This window comes from Cricetulus griseus, chromosome 4, assembly GCF_003668045.3.
Source record: "Cricetulus griseus strain 17A/GY chromosome 4, alternate assembly CriGri-PICRH-1.0, whole genome shotgun sequence".
Classification (NCBI taxonomy): domain Eukaryota; kingdom Metazoa; phylum Chordata; class Mammalia; order Rodentia; family Cricetidae; genus Cricetulus; species Cricetulus griseus.
The window spans coordinates 102,908,979-102,922,353 of NC_048597.1; the positions used below are offsets into that span (position 1 = coordinate 102,908,979).

Consider the following 13,375-nt stretch of genomic DNA (forward strand, 5'->3'; position numbering starts at 1 on the left):
GAGCTTGCTGTGTAGACCTGGCTGGCCTTGAACTCACAGAGATCCCTCTCTTCTGTCTCCCAAATGCTGGGAATAAATGCATGTGCCACCACACCTGGATCCACACCCTATCCCACCATCTTTTTTTTTTTTTTTTAACTTTCTGGTGACCTGCTCTTTTCCTGTCCCCATGAGCTTGCTGTTTGGCTCGTTGTTTCTGTTGCACACATTAAGAGTATTGGTGGAGGGGTAGGCAGGAGAGAGATGGCTCAGTGGTTTTAAGAGCGAGTATTATTCTCACAGAGGACTGAGTTCGATTCCCAGCACCCACAGCTGTCAGCTCACAACTGCCTGTAACTCTAGCTCCAGGGGGTCTAGTACTTGAGCAAACACACATACACCAGTCACACATGCACAGATAAATGGATGTATAGAAGGACAGACAGACAGACAGACAGACAGATGGATGGATGGACACACAATAAAGGACTACTGAGAGCATGGGTGGTCTTTGATAGCAGTTTCCATGTTGGAGTAGTTTCTCTGCCTTTGTGTTTGCTTTAGAATGTTTAGCGGTGCGTGGGCTGTTACCAGAGAGAAAAGAATGGGATTAAACTACTAGAGAGGGTCCCCTTGAAGGACAAGGCTCTTCAGGGACACTAAAAGTGTCAGGAGAGTAGAGTTCCAGAGCCACGCCTCGCTTGCCTTAGTTTAGCGGGAGCTTTTCTGGGTTCCTTGGAGCAGGGATGCTCACCTGCATTTATAACGAGCTTTGGGTGCGGGTTTGCCTGCCATTCATCCGGCAGACACTGGGTGAGGGATTTTTAGATAACTAAATTCTTTGCCTCTTGGGGTCAGCCACAAATGTTTTAAAGAGGCTTTCCCACACAATCCCATGCAGTGGTGGACCTGTTTCTCCAGGTCCTGCGGGAGGAGAGCCTAGTAGACCAGTCGACCATACCTTCTAGAGTGAACACAGGAGCTGTGAGCAGTCTGTGGGGTGATAGGACAAGGCAGGTGGACAACTCTGTGCATCTTAGGTTTTACATTTATTTATTTATTGTCTATTTATGTATTGTTTGTCTATAGGTGGGTTTGCATATGCAATTATGTGCCTCTTTTTTTTTTTTTTTTTTTTTTTTGAGACAGGGTTTCTGTGTGTAGGCTGTCCTGGAACTCACTCTGTAGACCAGGCTGGCCTTGAACTCACAGGGATCCACCTGCCTCTGCCTCCCGAGTCTGGGATAAAAGGCGTGTGCCATGACTACCCGGTGCGTCTTAATTTTTTGGCATTTATTATTTTATTATGTGTATATGTCGGCATGCATGTGCAACTATGTATGTCTTAATATTTTGCATATTAATATTGTCTCTGTGTATGTGGGTGTGCACATACAGTTGTGTGCACTTTAATTTTTTTTAACATTTATTATCTGTGCATGTGTGGGGATGCCCGTGCCATCTTGTGCATGAAGAAGACTTAATGCAGCCTGTAGAAGTTCTGGGGATTGAATTCAGGTTGTCAGGCTTGGCAGCAAGTGCCCCTCCCACTGAGCCATCCCATGCTGGTCCCTCTCTCACCCCTTAAACCTCACAGAGCTTGTGCAGGACTGGTGGTACCCAGGAAACACCTCTAAGTCTTAGTGAGATGGATGCAATCTGAGCTCTTCAGTGAGGAGAGGTCTTTGGGGATACCTAGGTGTTCCTGGGACAGCCACCTGAAGCTTCCTGGAGACCTGATGGGCACCGTGCAGCACATCTCCTCATTCCTGTTTTGTACCAGGAGCAGAACTAGAACAGAAGGAAATCATGGAGAGCAGGTCTGGGGTGGTGGTCTGGGGACTGCTCTACCTTGAGATGGTGCCATCCTGGATGAGTCTGATATCTCCCACCGCTGATGTCATTCGTTAGTTCAATAAAGAAGTCAGCTTTCCCTTGCATTTTACAAATGTCGGAAGCCCACCTAATGAACCAAATCTGAAGGGCTCTTACTGTTCTTTAACTGGGAAGTTCAAGGAGGCATGAAGGGATCCAGCAGTGCCACTGGCTACGCCCCCCCCCCCACTCCCCACAGCCCAGGCTGGCTTCCTATCTCAGCCACAGCCTCAGAGTAAGAAGCCTTCCTGTCATTCCCACAGAGTCAGTGGGAGTCCTGAGATGGACTTCTGATTGGCTAAGCTTGAGTCACTTGCTGACTTCTGAGCCAATCACTGTGACTTGAGGGGCTGTAGACCCCACAGGACTGGCTCTGAGCTATGTGTCCAGATTTATTCCCCATCTCTATTCAAATCCCTGCCTGGATGAGTGCTGTCCCATAAGGAAGCAGAGGCCTGGGAACCAGAATGGCTGATGATTGGCAGATGGCAAAAGGGCCTTTTCTTCTGGACCAGAATGACTAAGGAATCAACAGTCATGTTGGTTTATTCCAAGGAGCCAGCCATGATCCCTGGCTTCTGGCTCTTTTAGGGGCTATACTTAGAACAGATGTATCCAGAAGGTAGCAGGAGAGAGAGAGAGAGAGAGAGAGAGAGAGAGAGAGAGAGAGAGAGAGAGAGAGAGAGAGAGAGAGAGAGCCTGCAATGCAGAAATCATCCCACCAGCTATTCTAAAAATCCAAAGGATAAAGCCAGAAGCTACCTGAGGCCAAACAATGAGTGCCTGGTGCACCTCTCTTCTGCATATGTGACCTGCAGAGAGAAGCAGTGAGCTCTCCCACACACAGTGCCCAGAGACTAGTACATTCTGTCCCCACATTCTAGATGCAAGTGTACCTGCTCCCCTCCCCCCCCAGCCCCCAAGCTCCCTGCAATCTGCATTTCTGTAGCAAACAGGTCCAAGTCTAATAGGGGTGAAACCAAGGTCTAAAATCAATCGTAGTGATGGTGGCACAGCTCTGTAAAAAGACTAAAACCCACTGAGTTGTATAGTATCTGAATTCTATTACAGTGAAAACTGTTACATAAACACATAGGCACAGAACCGGCCTAGAGCCTTGGGGTATGCAGATGATGATGGTGGTTGCTCATGATCGAGAAGCTGGATTTCTAGTTTCACCCGATGTCGCCGAGCTGTGTTTATTGGTGGCATCTGTCAGAGCTGGGCTCTGGGCACAGCGAGCTGTGAAATTAAAAGCTGCTGCTCAGTCAGGCTTGTTGTCCAGGGTCTGTATCAAGCCCGAACTGCTCCCACACCGGGGGAGCTTTGCGGAGAGTAGGACAAAGGAGCTTGGGGGTGGCCAAGATATGAGGGCTGTGGCATGGCCTTGCAAAGCTCTGGGGAGGTTGCAGTGAGGCCTCTTGGTTAAGCGAAAAGTCTGAGGACCTGGCTAACTGCCTTTACTGTTAGGAAATTGGAGCCAGGGTCTTTTAGATGCTGAAAGGTTTTTAAAGACAGGGTTTCTCTGTGTAGCCTTGGCTGTCCTGGAACTCACTCTGTAGACCAGTTTGGCCTTGAAATCACAGATCCGCCTGCCTCTGCCTCCCAAGTGCTGGGATCATGGGAGTGCACCACCACCACCTGGCTTTTGTAATTTCTAATTGTGTAGACATGTGTGTGCATGTTGATATGAGCACATGGGTACAGGTGCCTATAGTACCAGTCCTGGCTGGTTTTGTGTCAGCTTGACACAAGCTAGAGTCATCAGAGAGGAAGGAGCCTCAGCTGATGATACCTTTTTCCATGAGATTCTGCTGTAAGGCAGTTTTTCAATTGGTGATCAATTCGGGAGGGCCCAGTCCATTGTGGGTGGGGCCATCCATCCTTAGGCTGGTGGTCCTGGGTTCTGTAAGAAAGCAGGCTGAGCAAGCCATGAGGAGTAAGCCAGTAAACAGCACCCCTCCATGGTGTCTGCATTAGCTCCTGCCTCCAGGTTCCTGCCCTGTTTGAGTTCCTGTCCTGACTTCTTTAGTGATGAGCAAAGCTGTGGAAGTGTAAGCCAAATAAACTCTTTCCTCCCAAGTTGCTTTATGGTTGTGGTGTTTTGTTGCAGCAATAGAAACCCTTACTAAGACCAAAGATGTTGGATCCCCTGGAGGTTGGGTTACAGGTGTCTGTGAGACACCTAACATGGATACTGGAAACTGAACTCAGGTCCTTCAGATGAGCAGTAGGTGCTCTGCTTAACCACTGAGCCATCTCTCCAGCTTCTCTTTCTTTATATTTGAGACAAGCTCTCAATATGTTGTCCAGGCTGACTTTGAACTCAAGATCCTCCTGTAGCAACCCTCTATGTGTTGGGATAATAGGTCTGTGTCACCAGGCCTGGTTTTAGGCTGCTTCTCTCAATAGCCATAGCTCTGGATATTATTTCATTCATGTTGTCACCTGCTTTCGGTAGAGGTGACAACATAGAGCCATGTCAGCTGTTCTCAATAGACCCTTCTTCCCATTGCAAAGAAGGCCTTAGCATCCCATCCCCGACAGCAGATCCTCATGGTCCCTTCTACTTATTATATAGACCAGGCTGGTCTTGAACTCCTCACAAGTAATCTGCCTGCCTCTGCCTCCTGAGAAAATGAAAACTAGGTTTCTATCCCTAATGGGGTTATGGAACTGTTTTAGGTAGTGTAGTCAGCAAAGGCCTTTGGGTGGAGTGACATTGGGTCTGAAACTCAAGTTGGGACCCCAGGGCATAGCAAGGAATAAACTAGGAGCCTAAAGGACAGCATGTACAAAGGACCTGTATCTGTCTGTGGGGCTGCCACAAGGTACCACACATTGGGCATCTTAACCAATGGACATTTCTTGCCTGTGGCTCTGGGGGCTGAAGTCAGGGATCTGGGTGTCATCAGTGCTGGCTTGCAGGTTGGTACCTTCTCATCCTGTGTTCTGTGTGGTCTTTCCTCTGTGCTCTGGTCTTCCTGGTCCTTCTGTTACAGAGACACTGGGTGAAAGATAGTCAGTGAAGGCTTCACCCTTGTGTCTCCTTAGCCTCAGTTACCTCTCCAGATGCAGTCATGCTGGAAGGCACAAGGGGGTTAGGCTCCAGCATAGGAATCTGCACACACAGTTCAATCATCATAGGTCCTAGTTATCATTAGGTTTGGTGTATCTCAGTGCTGGGGAGCTGGGTAAGGTAGCTGGTAGGTCATAGAACAGGTCCCTGGGTCATCTGCAAGTAGTTTGTGCCTCTGCAGGAAGAGATGAGGTGTGGTTTGAGCCCATTTCTTATCCCAGCTGCAGAGCAGCCCGTGCTCCTCCGAGGCTAGGAAGCAGAAGGACATCTGCATTTCTCTCCCCATCTGAACTCTTTTCTTTCTCTTGTTCTCACCAAGAATCAAAGGCTGGTGGGTGTCTCACCATTACGTCTCCACGTTCCTGTCTGGAGTGATGCTGACTTGGTGAGTCATCCCTCACTGGCCCCTTTGACCGTACTCCCCATCCTTCCCATGGAGCCAGAGCTGGGGCTGGTACATGAGGAAGAAAGCAAGTGTGAACTGAAAACTGGGTTAGAGGCCCAGCTGCCGGGGTCCTGCCAAGACAGCTGGGAGATTTCTGGGGACGGTTTCACAGTTTCTGTTGGCTGGGACAGAGATGACAGGGAGCAGCACGAGGAATCAGAGTGATCATTCTGGAAGAGTCCCTTCATTCTGGAAAGGGTGATGGGTATGATCTGGTCAGCTCAAGGACAAAGGACAGGAATCTGGGACTTTGTTTTACCTTTGGAATGTTTTCTTCCCTTTCTGTGGGAATGAAAACAAGAAATATGAACGGATGTCTGGTTTTACAGGTTGTCCCACCTTTGTGTTTTTTTCCAGGCCTAATGGACTAATTTATCAGAAGTTTCGAAATCAGTTTTTAGCATTCTCCATTTTTCAGAGTGAGTGCTCAAGCCCAGCTTTGGGGGAGGGACCTGGTTTCCCAAGGTCCCTGGCCCATGTGGAAGGGAGGGAGAGGGTCCTGGCCAGATATCTAGATCACCCATCTCCCACCCCCAATACGGTTTTTCATACTTGTCTGAACATGCTTTATCCCTTACAGTATGGACAGCTCAGGCATGTAATGATCCATCAAAGCACCAACCAGATTAGAAGCCTTTGGAATTTTCCTAGGCTTGCAGTAGGCACTCAATAAATGCTTTTTTGGAATTCAAGCTATGTGAGATTTTCTGGGAGCAACATGCAGCATTGAGAAGCACAGGAGTGGCTCCGTGCTGAGGGAAACACAGCTGCTAAAATGAGGTAGCGACTTAGAAGTGTAGCTGTGGTAACTTATTAAAATAAAAAAGTAGGTCACCAGGGTGTTCTCTCTGCCCTTCTGCTCAGTGCAGCCACTGGCTTGCACTTGATAAGGACATTGGATTTGGGGGAGAGGCCTAGGGTATATTTTCCTTGAGTGTGGGCAATGTGCTCCCCCTACAGGCTGTGTTCAGTTCCTACAGTACTATTACCAGAGGGGCTGTCTCTACAGACTGCGAGCCCTGGGGGAGAGGAACCACCTGGACCTCACCGTGGGTGAGTAACTGGGCAACAGGTAGAGTTGGGAAAACTGGCCACCTCCCTGGATAGAGGCCCATCATCAGAAGGGCATAGGACCTCCAGGCCTCCTCAAAACTGGGGCTACCATTCTTTACCCAACTTGCTGTTCATAATTCATCGGGGATCCTGTTTCAGCCACCAAGTGTGGCAGCAACAGAATGCTAGGCGGCTCAGTGCTGGGCCTCAACCTTACCCTTGGAAACACATGCATTTTTTGTCTCAACTTTATAATACACATGGTGTTTGGCCGGGTGTGGTGGGACATATCTGAAGTCCCAGCTGCTTGGGAGGCTGACACAGGAGGATCACTTTAGCCTAGAAGTTTGAGGTCAGCCTGGGTGGCAGAGAGACCCTGTTGTTTTTAAGTAGTCACACACACTTAACCTCTTAACTCTTTCTACAGAAGGGTTCCAGTCTTGGATGTGGCGGGGCCTCACCTTCCTCCTGCCTTTCCTTTTCTGTGGCCATGTGAGTCCCTTTGTTTGTGGGTACCCCTGTCAGGGATGACCCCTGGGAACAGAAGATCTTTGGGGTTTCCCTCCCTCACCAGGTATCTGTCCCCAGGATACCCACCCAGCTCCCTGTTGTATGAGCCTTAGAGCTTCCTGGGGGTCTTAGGGCTTCCCCACTGCTTGTGGCCATAGTGCAGGATAGGGCCAGTCTCTCTAAAGGAGAAGTGGAAAGGCCCAGGTAGTCCCCCTCCCCCATCCCCATTTCCTCAGGATCTAGGGACACTATAGACAGAAGAGAGAGCTGGCCCTTGAGACTTGCGGTCTCGGAGACGTGTGTGTGTGTGTGTGTGTGTGTGTGTGTGTGTGTGTGGTGTGTGTGTGTGTGTGTGTGTGGTTCCATGGGAAGGGGGTGTCAGTGTCTTGGGGGAGTTGGTCTTGGATGCTGGGGGTTTGGTCCATCTCCCTGGCTTTCCACATGGATCTGCAGGGAAACTGATGGGTGAGTGGTGCCTGTCTCCCTGTCTCCAGTTCTGGCAGCTCTACAATGCCGTCACGTTGTTTGAGCTCTCCAGCCACGAGGAATGCAAAGAATGGCAGGTACCATGCATACATGTGTCTGTCTGTCTGTCTGTCGGAAGGGAGCAGGAGGCTTGAAGAGGGCTGGGCTGCCTTGGGGAGGATTCTTTCCATCCCTTGGTTCTGGGTTCCTGCTGCCCAGAGTTCTCTGCTGCTGGGATCAGAGAGGAAATAGGAATTCAAGAGGTCAGGGGATCCCTCAGTGTCATTGAACAAAGGAGGATTACCCCACCTGACCTTGGGGACTCAACCTTATTCACCTACTTGCACACTTTGCTGGCCACTCCTGTGGCTTTGCTAAGGGTCTGGGTTTGAGGTTAGAGGCTGGTTCTTCTACAGAGAATTGACTCAAGCTTCTCCTTCCTCCCCTACCCCGGGTATTGCTCTGGATCTACTAGGTATTTGTGTTGGCACTCACCTTCCTCATCCTCTTCCTTGGCAATTTCCTGACCACACTCAAAGTCGTGCACGCCAAACTCCAGAAGAACGGAAACAAGACAAAGCAGCCATGAGCCTCCGCACTCCTGTGCCAGGGGTCTTGGGACTTAAGACTGCTGGAGATTCCAGTCAGCACCCTGGCTGCCAGTCACTGGTAGCCATGTGCAGCAGCATCTCAGGGTCCAGCAGCATCACTGGGAACAGGGCTAAGGCCCTGGTCCCTGGCCAGACACGAGGAATGTGAAGGCCGCCTGTGCGCACAGTATTAACCTGCCCCAACTCCCTATTTATGACATATTTAATACTGGGTCTTCCCTGCTTCCCCGGACTCTGAGGCCTCCCCTGCAGCCCTGGGTAATGGCAGTGGCCATATCTGTGCCTGTCTTCCAGGGAGGGGCAAAAAGCCTCAGAGAACCCCTCTCTTCCTATCATTTGAACCCCTCACTGGGGTTTGGATGTGCCTCACTGGGGTTGGCTTTAGCCGACCTGCTATTTACTGTGTCCCAGGCACCTGGTGGAATGAAACTTTTAGCATCCTGTGGAGCCCCTTCCCGTGGGCCACCACCTCTGTGTAAGCTCCCCGTAGCCCCCACCTTCTGTGGTGAGGGAGTATTTAAGTTCTCAGAGATCCTGCCTGTCCTGTGTCTTGCTTTGTGTTTCCTGCACCACCTGCCTGCTGGCCACTATGGGAGAAAGGCGCAGCCTACTCAGGACCTAGAGGTCTCTTCCCCTTGGAGCCCTGAGGTGGCAGGGTTTTAAGGATGCTCTCCACCAGAGGGCGCCCAGTGGGCTCTTGGGGTTTCTCACTGCTGCCCTTGAGCCTTCCTTCACAAACTTGCTGTTGAGTCCTTGACATAGGACCTAGGAACTTAAGCCATTTGGAGGTCACTCATTCCCTGCCTCTCTCCACCTCAAAGTGTCTTCTATGTTTGGGAAGGGCTGTGCGGCCCTTAAGGGTGGAGGCACAAACAGGTTCCATTAAGTGTTCTGTCCCTTCCCACCCATGGGCCTTAGCTGCCCGCTCGACCCTGCTTCCCAGCTGGTGTCCTCGGACATGCTTCATTTGGTCCTCACAGGAGTTTCAAATTCTTCAGTTGTGTGATAAAAATGAGGTCTCACCTCCCCCACCCTGAGATTCCACAAGAATCCAGATTTCTGTTTACCTTACAAAAATGGAAAGACCTGGCAACATTCCCAAAGGGCAAGATCAGGCACCTGCTCCTGTTTGCCACAGCCTGCCTGCCCCTCCCTCCATCCCTGCCCTACTTCTGTCCTTGGTCTCCTGTCCTAGGATCACCTGGCCTGTCCTTTGCAGGCACCTATGATTGCCCCAGGTTAGGAATCAGCAAACTTTTCCCATTAAAGCCCAGATGATGAGTATTTTAAGCTTTGTGGGCTAGTCCTGTGGTAACTTCAGCCTGCAGGTGTGGAGCAAAAACTGCCATTGCATAATTGTGGCGGTTCAATAAAACTTTATTTACAAAAACAGGCAGTGGCCACATGTGGCCCACAGGCTGTGGTTTGTTGACCTCTGCCCTACACCATAATTTATTCACAAGGCCTTTGATTCTGAGAGAACAAGAGGTCCTTGGTTGGCTCTGCAGGGGACCGCAGGGCCCTGGGGCACTTGGGGGAAGGGGATCAGAAGTCTCTTTCCTTGGCAACCTGACTTTGGGGCTGAGTCAAGAGGTACTGGGAGAGACGGGCCAGCCAAGGCCATGGTTTCTTCTTGGGAGACTCTGACTTCCTCCTGGGGGCACTAAAGCCACCTGGGACCCTTGACTTGAAAAGTTCTGAAATGTAGACTCTAGACCTTCCGGAAGGAAAAGTCAGAACTCAAGAATCTTGCTGTCGTAGACACTGGTGATCTGCAGGCCAGTTCTGGAAAACTGTCCAGTGTGGCCAGGAGTGACCATGTCAGTTCTGGAAGGAGGCAGGGATAGTCCATTCCCAAGCCCTACAACCTGGTAGGAGTAGAGACTGCGTGGAGTGGAAGATGAAAGAGCTTGGCTACGCCAATGACCCAACCCTGGCCATTTACAGATGGGGGATGGTCTAGGGAGAGGGCTCATTTCCCTGAGGCCCCTGACAGGGGTGCAGGCACTGCCCATCAGGAGTCCTCAGTGTGGAAGTCGGCTGGGGGTTTGGAGGTGGGACCTGGAGCAGGGATCGGATGGGAGGCCTGCCTGGCCTGAGTATATTTTGACCTTTTGAGAGATCGTTTCTTAGGCTCCTGAACATCTGTCTCAGGCCAAGACAAAAGTCTTCAGTGTGGTACAGAGCGAGCAGCTGGTGCCAGCCCCATGTCCGATTTGATGCCTGGGTTCTCCTGATAGGCTGTGGCCCCAGGTTCCTGAGGGGAAGAAGGAAGAGGCTGGAGGATGTAGAGGAGCCTATCTCAGGAGCTCAGGGAGACAGTGACAGAGGAACAGTGGGCTTGGGACTCCTGTGAACGGCGTGGTATATCCACATTAGCCCACATTCTCAATGCCTTTCTGAGTTTCAAGCGTGAATTGGGTTTGGAAAGGGAAACACGCATGGCTGGGGCAAGAAGGAGCTGTGACAAGGGCCCTCTTGTGGCCTAGGAACATGTGCCAATCCCAAGGAAGAGGGACATTGGTGGGTCTAACACCATCGTTCGCCCTTGAACTAGAGCACGAACCCAAAGGGGACAGTTGGAAAATGCTCCAAGAGTCTAGCCCAAGATGCCAGGCATTGGAAAGCTCTGATGGGTCAGAGTCCCAGGAGTGGCCTAGGCCTGGGTCCGTGGCCATGACAGTTCCACTCAGGGCTGTCTGTCCCAGGGTTACAGCAGCAGGCAGATTCTGTGTTTTTTCTGCCTCTGTGCTTTCTTCAGGGCGCTGAGGGCCACCTTGGCAGCTTCCCTGAAGACATCTTCCACATTCTCCCGAAACTTGGCAGAACATTCCAGATAGAGTGCAGCTCGCATCTGTTCGCAGGCACTCATGCCCTGGGATGGGGGAGGGGGGGCAGAATTAATTAGACGAGGGCCTGGTGCCTCCTGACACCCCTTCAGAGTCTTAGGAGTTTGGGCTAGCTTTGGAGGCTCTCCAGAGCTGGAAAACTAACTTTGGTGGAGACCAAAGTCTCTGTTTGAGCACTAGCCCGTTTGTTGTTTGCATGGCTGGATGGAAGAAACCCCTTGCTGGCCCCACCTGTCCTCTCCCTAGCTTTCAGCAGAGGGGAACTGAATTCTGAGAGCTGGGGCTAGCTACATCTCAGGCCTCTCTGTTCCTTGTCAGTTCCAAACTCAATGAATTTACTGGTGAAGAGAAATAATAAAAACCTTGGTTTTTACACTATATTAGTACCCTATTCCTTCCTATTCATTTGAGACAAGAACTCACTATGTAGCTCTGGCTGGCCTTGAACTCCCAGAGGTCCACCTGCCTCTGCTTCCTGAGTACTGGGATTAAACATGTCCTGTCCAGCCTGTTAGGTTTTGTTTGTTTAGGATTTTCAAGACAGGGTGTCTTTGTGAAGTCTTGGCAGTCCTGGAACTTGCTCTGTAGACTGCGCTGGCTTCAAACTCAGTCCCGACTGCATCTGCCTCTAGAGTGCTGGGATTAAAGGTGTCTGCCTTATATTATTATTAATTATTATTATTTGATGACTCTCTAAGTGAATACTAAGGCACTCCGGTTGAGAAGACCAAGGTTTAGGTGGTTTCGGTTTCTGGCTATGCCTGTTCAGGGATGGTGGACCTGAGTGGTAGCTGGGACTGTGGCCCACCTGTGTATAGGTGATGGGCTCCAGCTGGGCCGCCCGGAGCTTCCGCAGCTGCTCCTTGTCCTTCCTCAGGTCTGTCTTGCAGCCGATGAGAACCATGGGGGTCCCTCGGCAGAAATGAGTGACTTCAGGGAACCACTTCGGAAGAAGAAAGCAGGGTATCAGGGCAAAGGCCTCCCTAGAGCTGACCCCTACTCTCAGAGGCAGGCAGGACTTTACCTTGATGAGGACGTTGTCATAGCTGGTGGGGTTCATGACATCATAGCAGATGAGAACGAGGTGTGTGTTCTGGTAGGACAGAGGCCGCAGCCGGTCATAGTCTTCCTGCCCTGAAACCAGAGGGGGATCAGAGACATGGGGTCCCTGTCTGGGCTTTGATAGGGGGATGATCGCAGGGCCTAATTTCCTCATTTATAAAATGGACAGGACAGGGAAAGAGGGAATAGATTATATGCCATTAAACCCATGCAGTGCTCAGCTGGACTGGTAATAGAACTGTAAACTGAAGCCATTCTGCCAAGGATGAGTGTGCTCCCTTGCCTGTCAAGCCTGAGACTCAGATCTGGGGTCTTGCCATTCAGCTATCTCCAAGGCCCAGAAGCATGTGCTGACTCTAGCCTCCTTGGTTTTGGGGCATCTGCCTAGATTCCTCCTGCCCATTCTTGCAAATGCTAATGAGGTAGGAATAGGCGCATTTATCATATCTCACGGGACAGTGAGCTCCCATTGCACCTGGGGACATGTGACAGTCCTGGACACAGCCCTCCACAGGCCCAGTCCAATCAGAACCTAGAAACTGGGCCTGAGTGTGGCTCATTCTGCTTTTGTAAAATTTAAAGGTAACAGGTAACTCAATTTTTACATTTTTGTTTGTTTTTGACATAGCTGCCTTTTTTTTTTTTCTTTTTTTGAGACAGGGTTTCTCCAACAGCCCTCACTGTCCCGGAACTTCCTTTGTAGACTAGGCTGACCTTGAACTCAGAAACCTGCCTGCCTCTGCTTTGTGATCGTTGGAATTAAAGCAGTATATCACCACCTAGCTTGACATAGGTTCTTACTGTGCAGCCCTAGCTAGCTTGAAACTTGCCATGTGGACCAAGCTAGCCTTAAACACATAATCATCTGTGTGCCTCTACTGGGCATACCTGCCTGTGTTCTGGGCATACCATCATGGCTAGCCACAGGAAACTTATTTTGTCATCAGTTTTAAACTTCCAGAGAGACTGCATGGGCGAACACAGAACCCTTCTGAGCCTCATTTGGTGTTTGTGTTTGGCTCGCCTGCTCCATCTGTCTGCAGTTACCGTGTGTGGTGACTGCATGCATGCTGCCCGAATTGTTCTCCTAGCAGAGTGCCTCAGAACAGCCTTCCCTTGCTTGTCATGGTACTGGCACCAAGCTCAGCAAGCTGCTCTGACCTGTCCTGAATCCATTCTGAATTCACCCACTTCACCAGAAAGATTGTTTCTCTTTCCCAGTCTAGGAACTAGCCGGGATTACATGCCACCTTGAGTCACCTCTCATGGCGAGGGTGACCCTCATCCTCCTCTGTATAAATGTGATGTCCACGTACTATAAGGATCATGGAGGTCCAGGAGGTGCCCATCCAGCCTGTCCCTGTATTTCTGGGTGGTGTCGGCCTGCGCTGCAGTCAGGATATACACACTCCTGTTTTTCCACTGGTAATGGCACAGGTCCCCTCTC

At 50.5% G+C, this 13,375-nt stretch overlaps 2 protein-coding genes across 5 annotated transcripts in view; one reads left to right on the forward strand and one right to left on the reverse strand.

Moving 5' to 3' along the window:
* Tmem120b (transmembrane protein 120B) overlaps positions 1 to 9,409 on the forward strand; it is a 42,374-nt gene extending 32,965 nt beyond the window's left edge. For 3 of the 4 annotated variants that reach the window (XM_027414006.2, XM_027414007.2, XM_035443311.1), the window contains 6 exons: positions 5,253 to 5,318; positions 5,736 to 5,797; positions 6,339 to 6,431; positions 6,859 to 6,923; positions 7,436 to 7,504; positions 7,882 to 9,409. In XM_027414006.2, coding sequence (XP_027269807.1) covers positions 5,253 to 5,318; positions 5,736 to 5,797; positions 6,339 to 6,431; positions 6,859 to 6,923; positions 7,436 to 7,504; positions 7,882 to 7,995 — 469 coding nt within the window. In that variant the 3' untranslated portion in view covers positions 7,996 to 9,409. Of the gene's footprint in view, positions 1 to 5,252; positions 5,319 to 5,735; positions 5,798 to 6,338; positions 6,432 to 6,858; positions 6,924 to 7,394; positions 7,505 to 7,881 lie in introns of all 4 variants that reach the window. The other variant, XR_003485066.2, reaches the window with a different exon arrangement.
* A 104-nt stretch (positions 9,410 to 9,513) lies between these two features.
* Rhof (ras homolog family member F, filopodia associated) overlaps positions 9,514 to 13,375 on the reverse strand; it is a 26,531-nt gene continuing 22,669 nt past the window's right edge. Inside the window, exons 4-6 of the mRNA XM_027414008.2 lie at positions 11,891 to 12,000; positions 11,675 to 11,809; positions 9,514 to 10,892 (exon numbers count right to left, since the gene is read on the reverse strand). Of these exons, the coding sequence (XP_027269809.1) occupies positions 10,728 to 10,892; positions 11,675 to 11,809; positions 11,891 to 12,000 (410 nt within the window). The 3' untranslated portion in view covers positions 9,514 to 10,727. The remainder of the gene's footprint in view (positions 10,893 to 11,674; positions 11,810 to 11,890; positions 12,001 to 13,375) is intronic.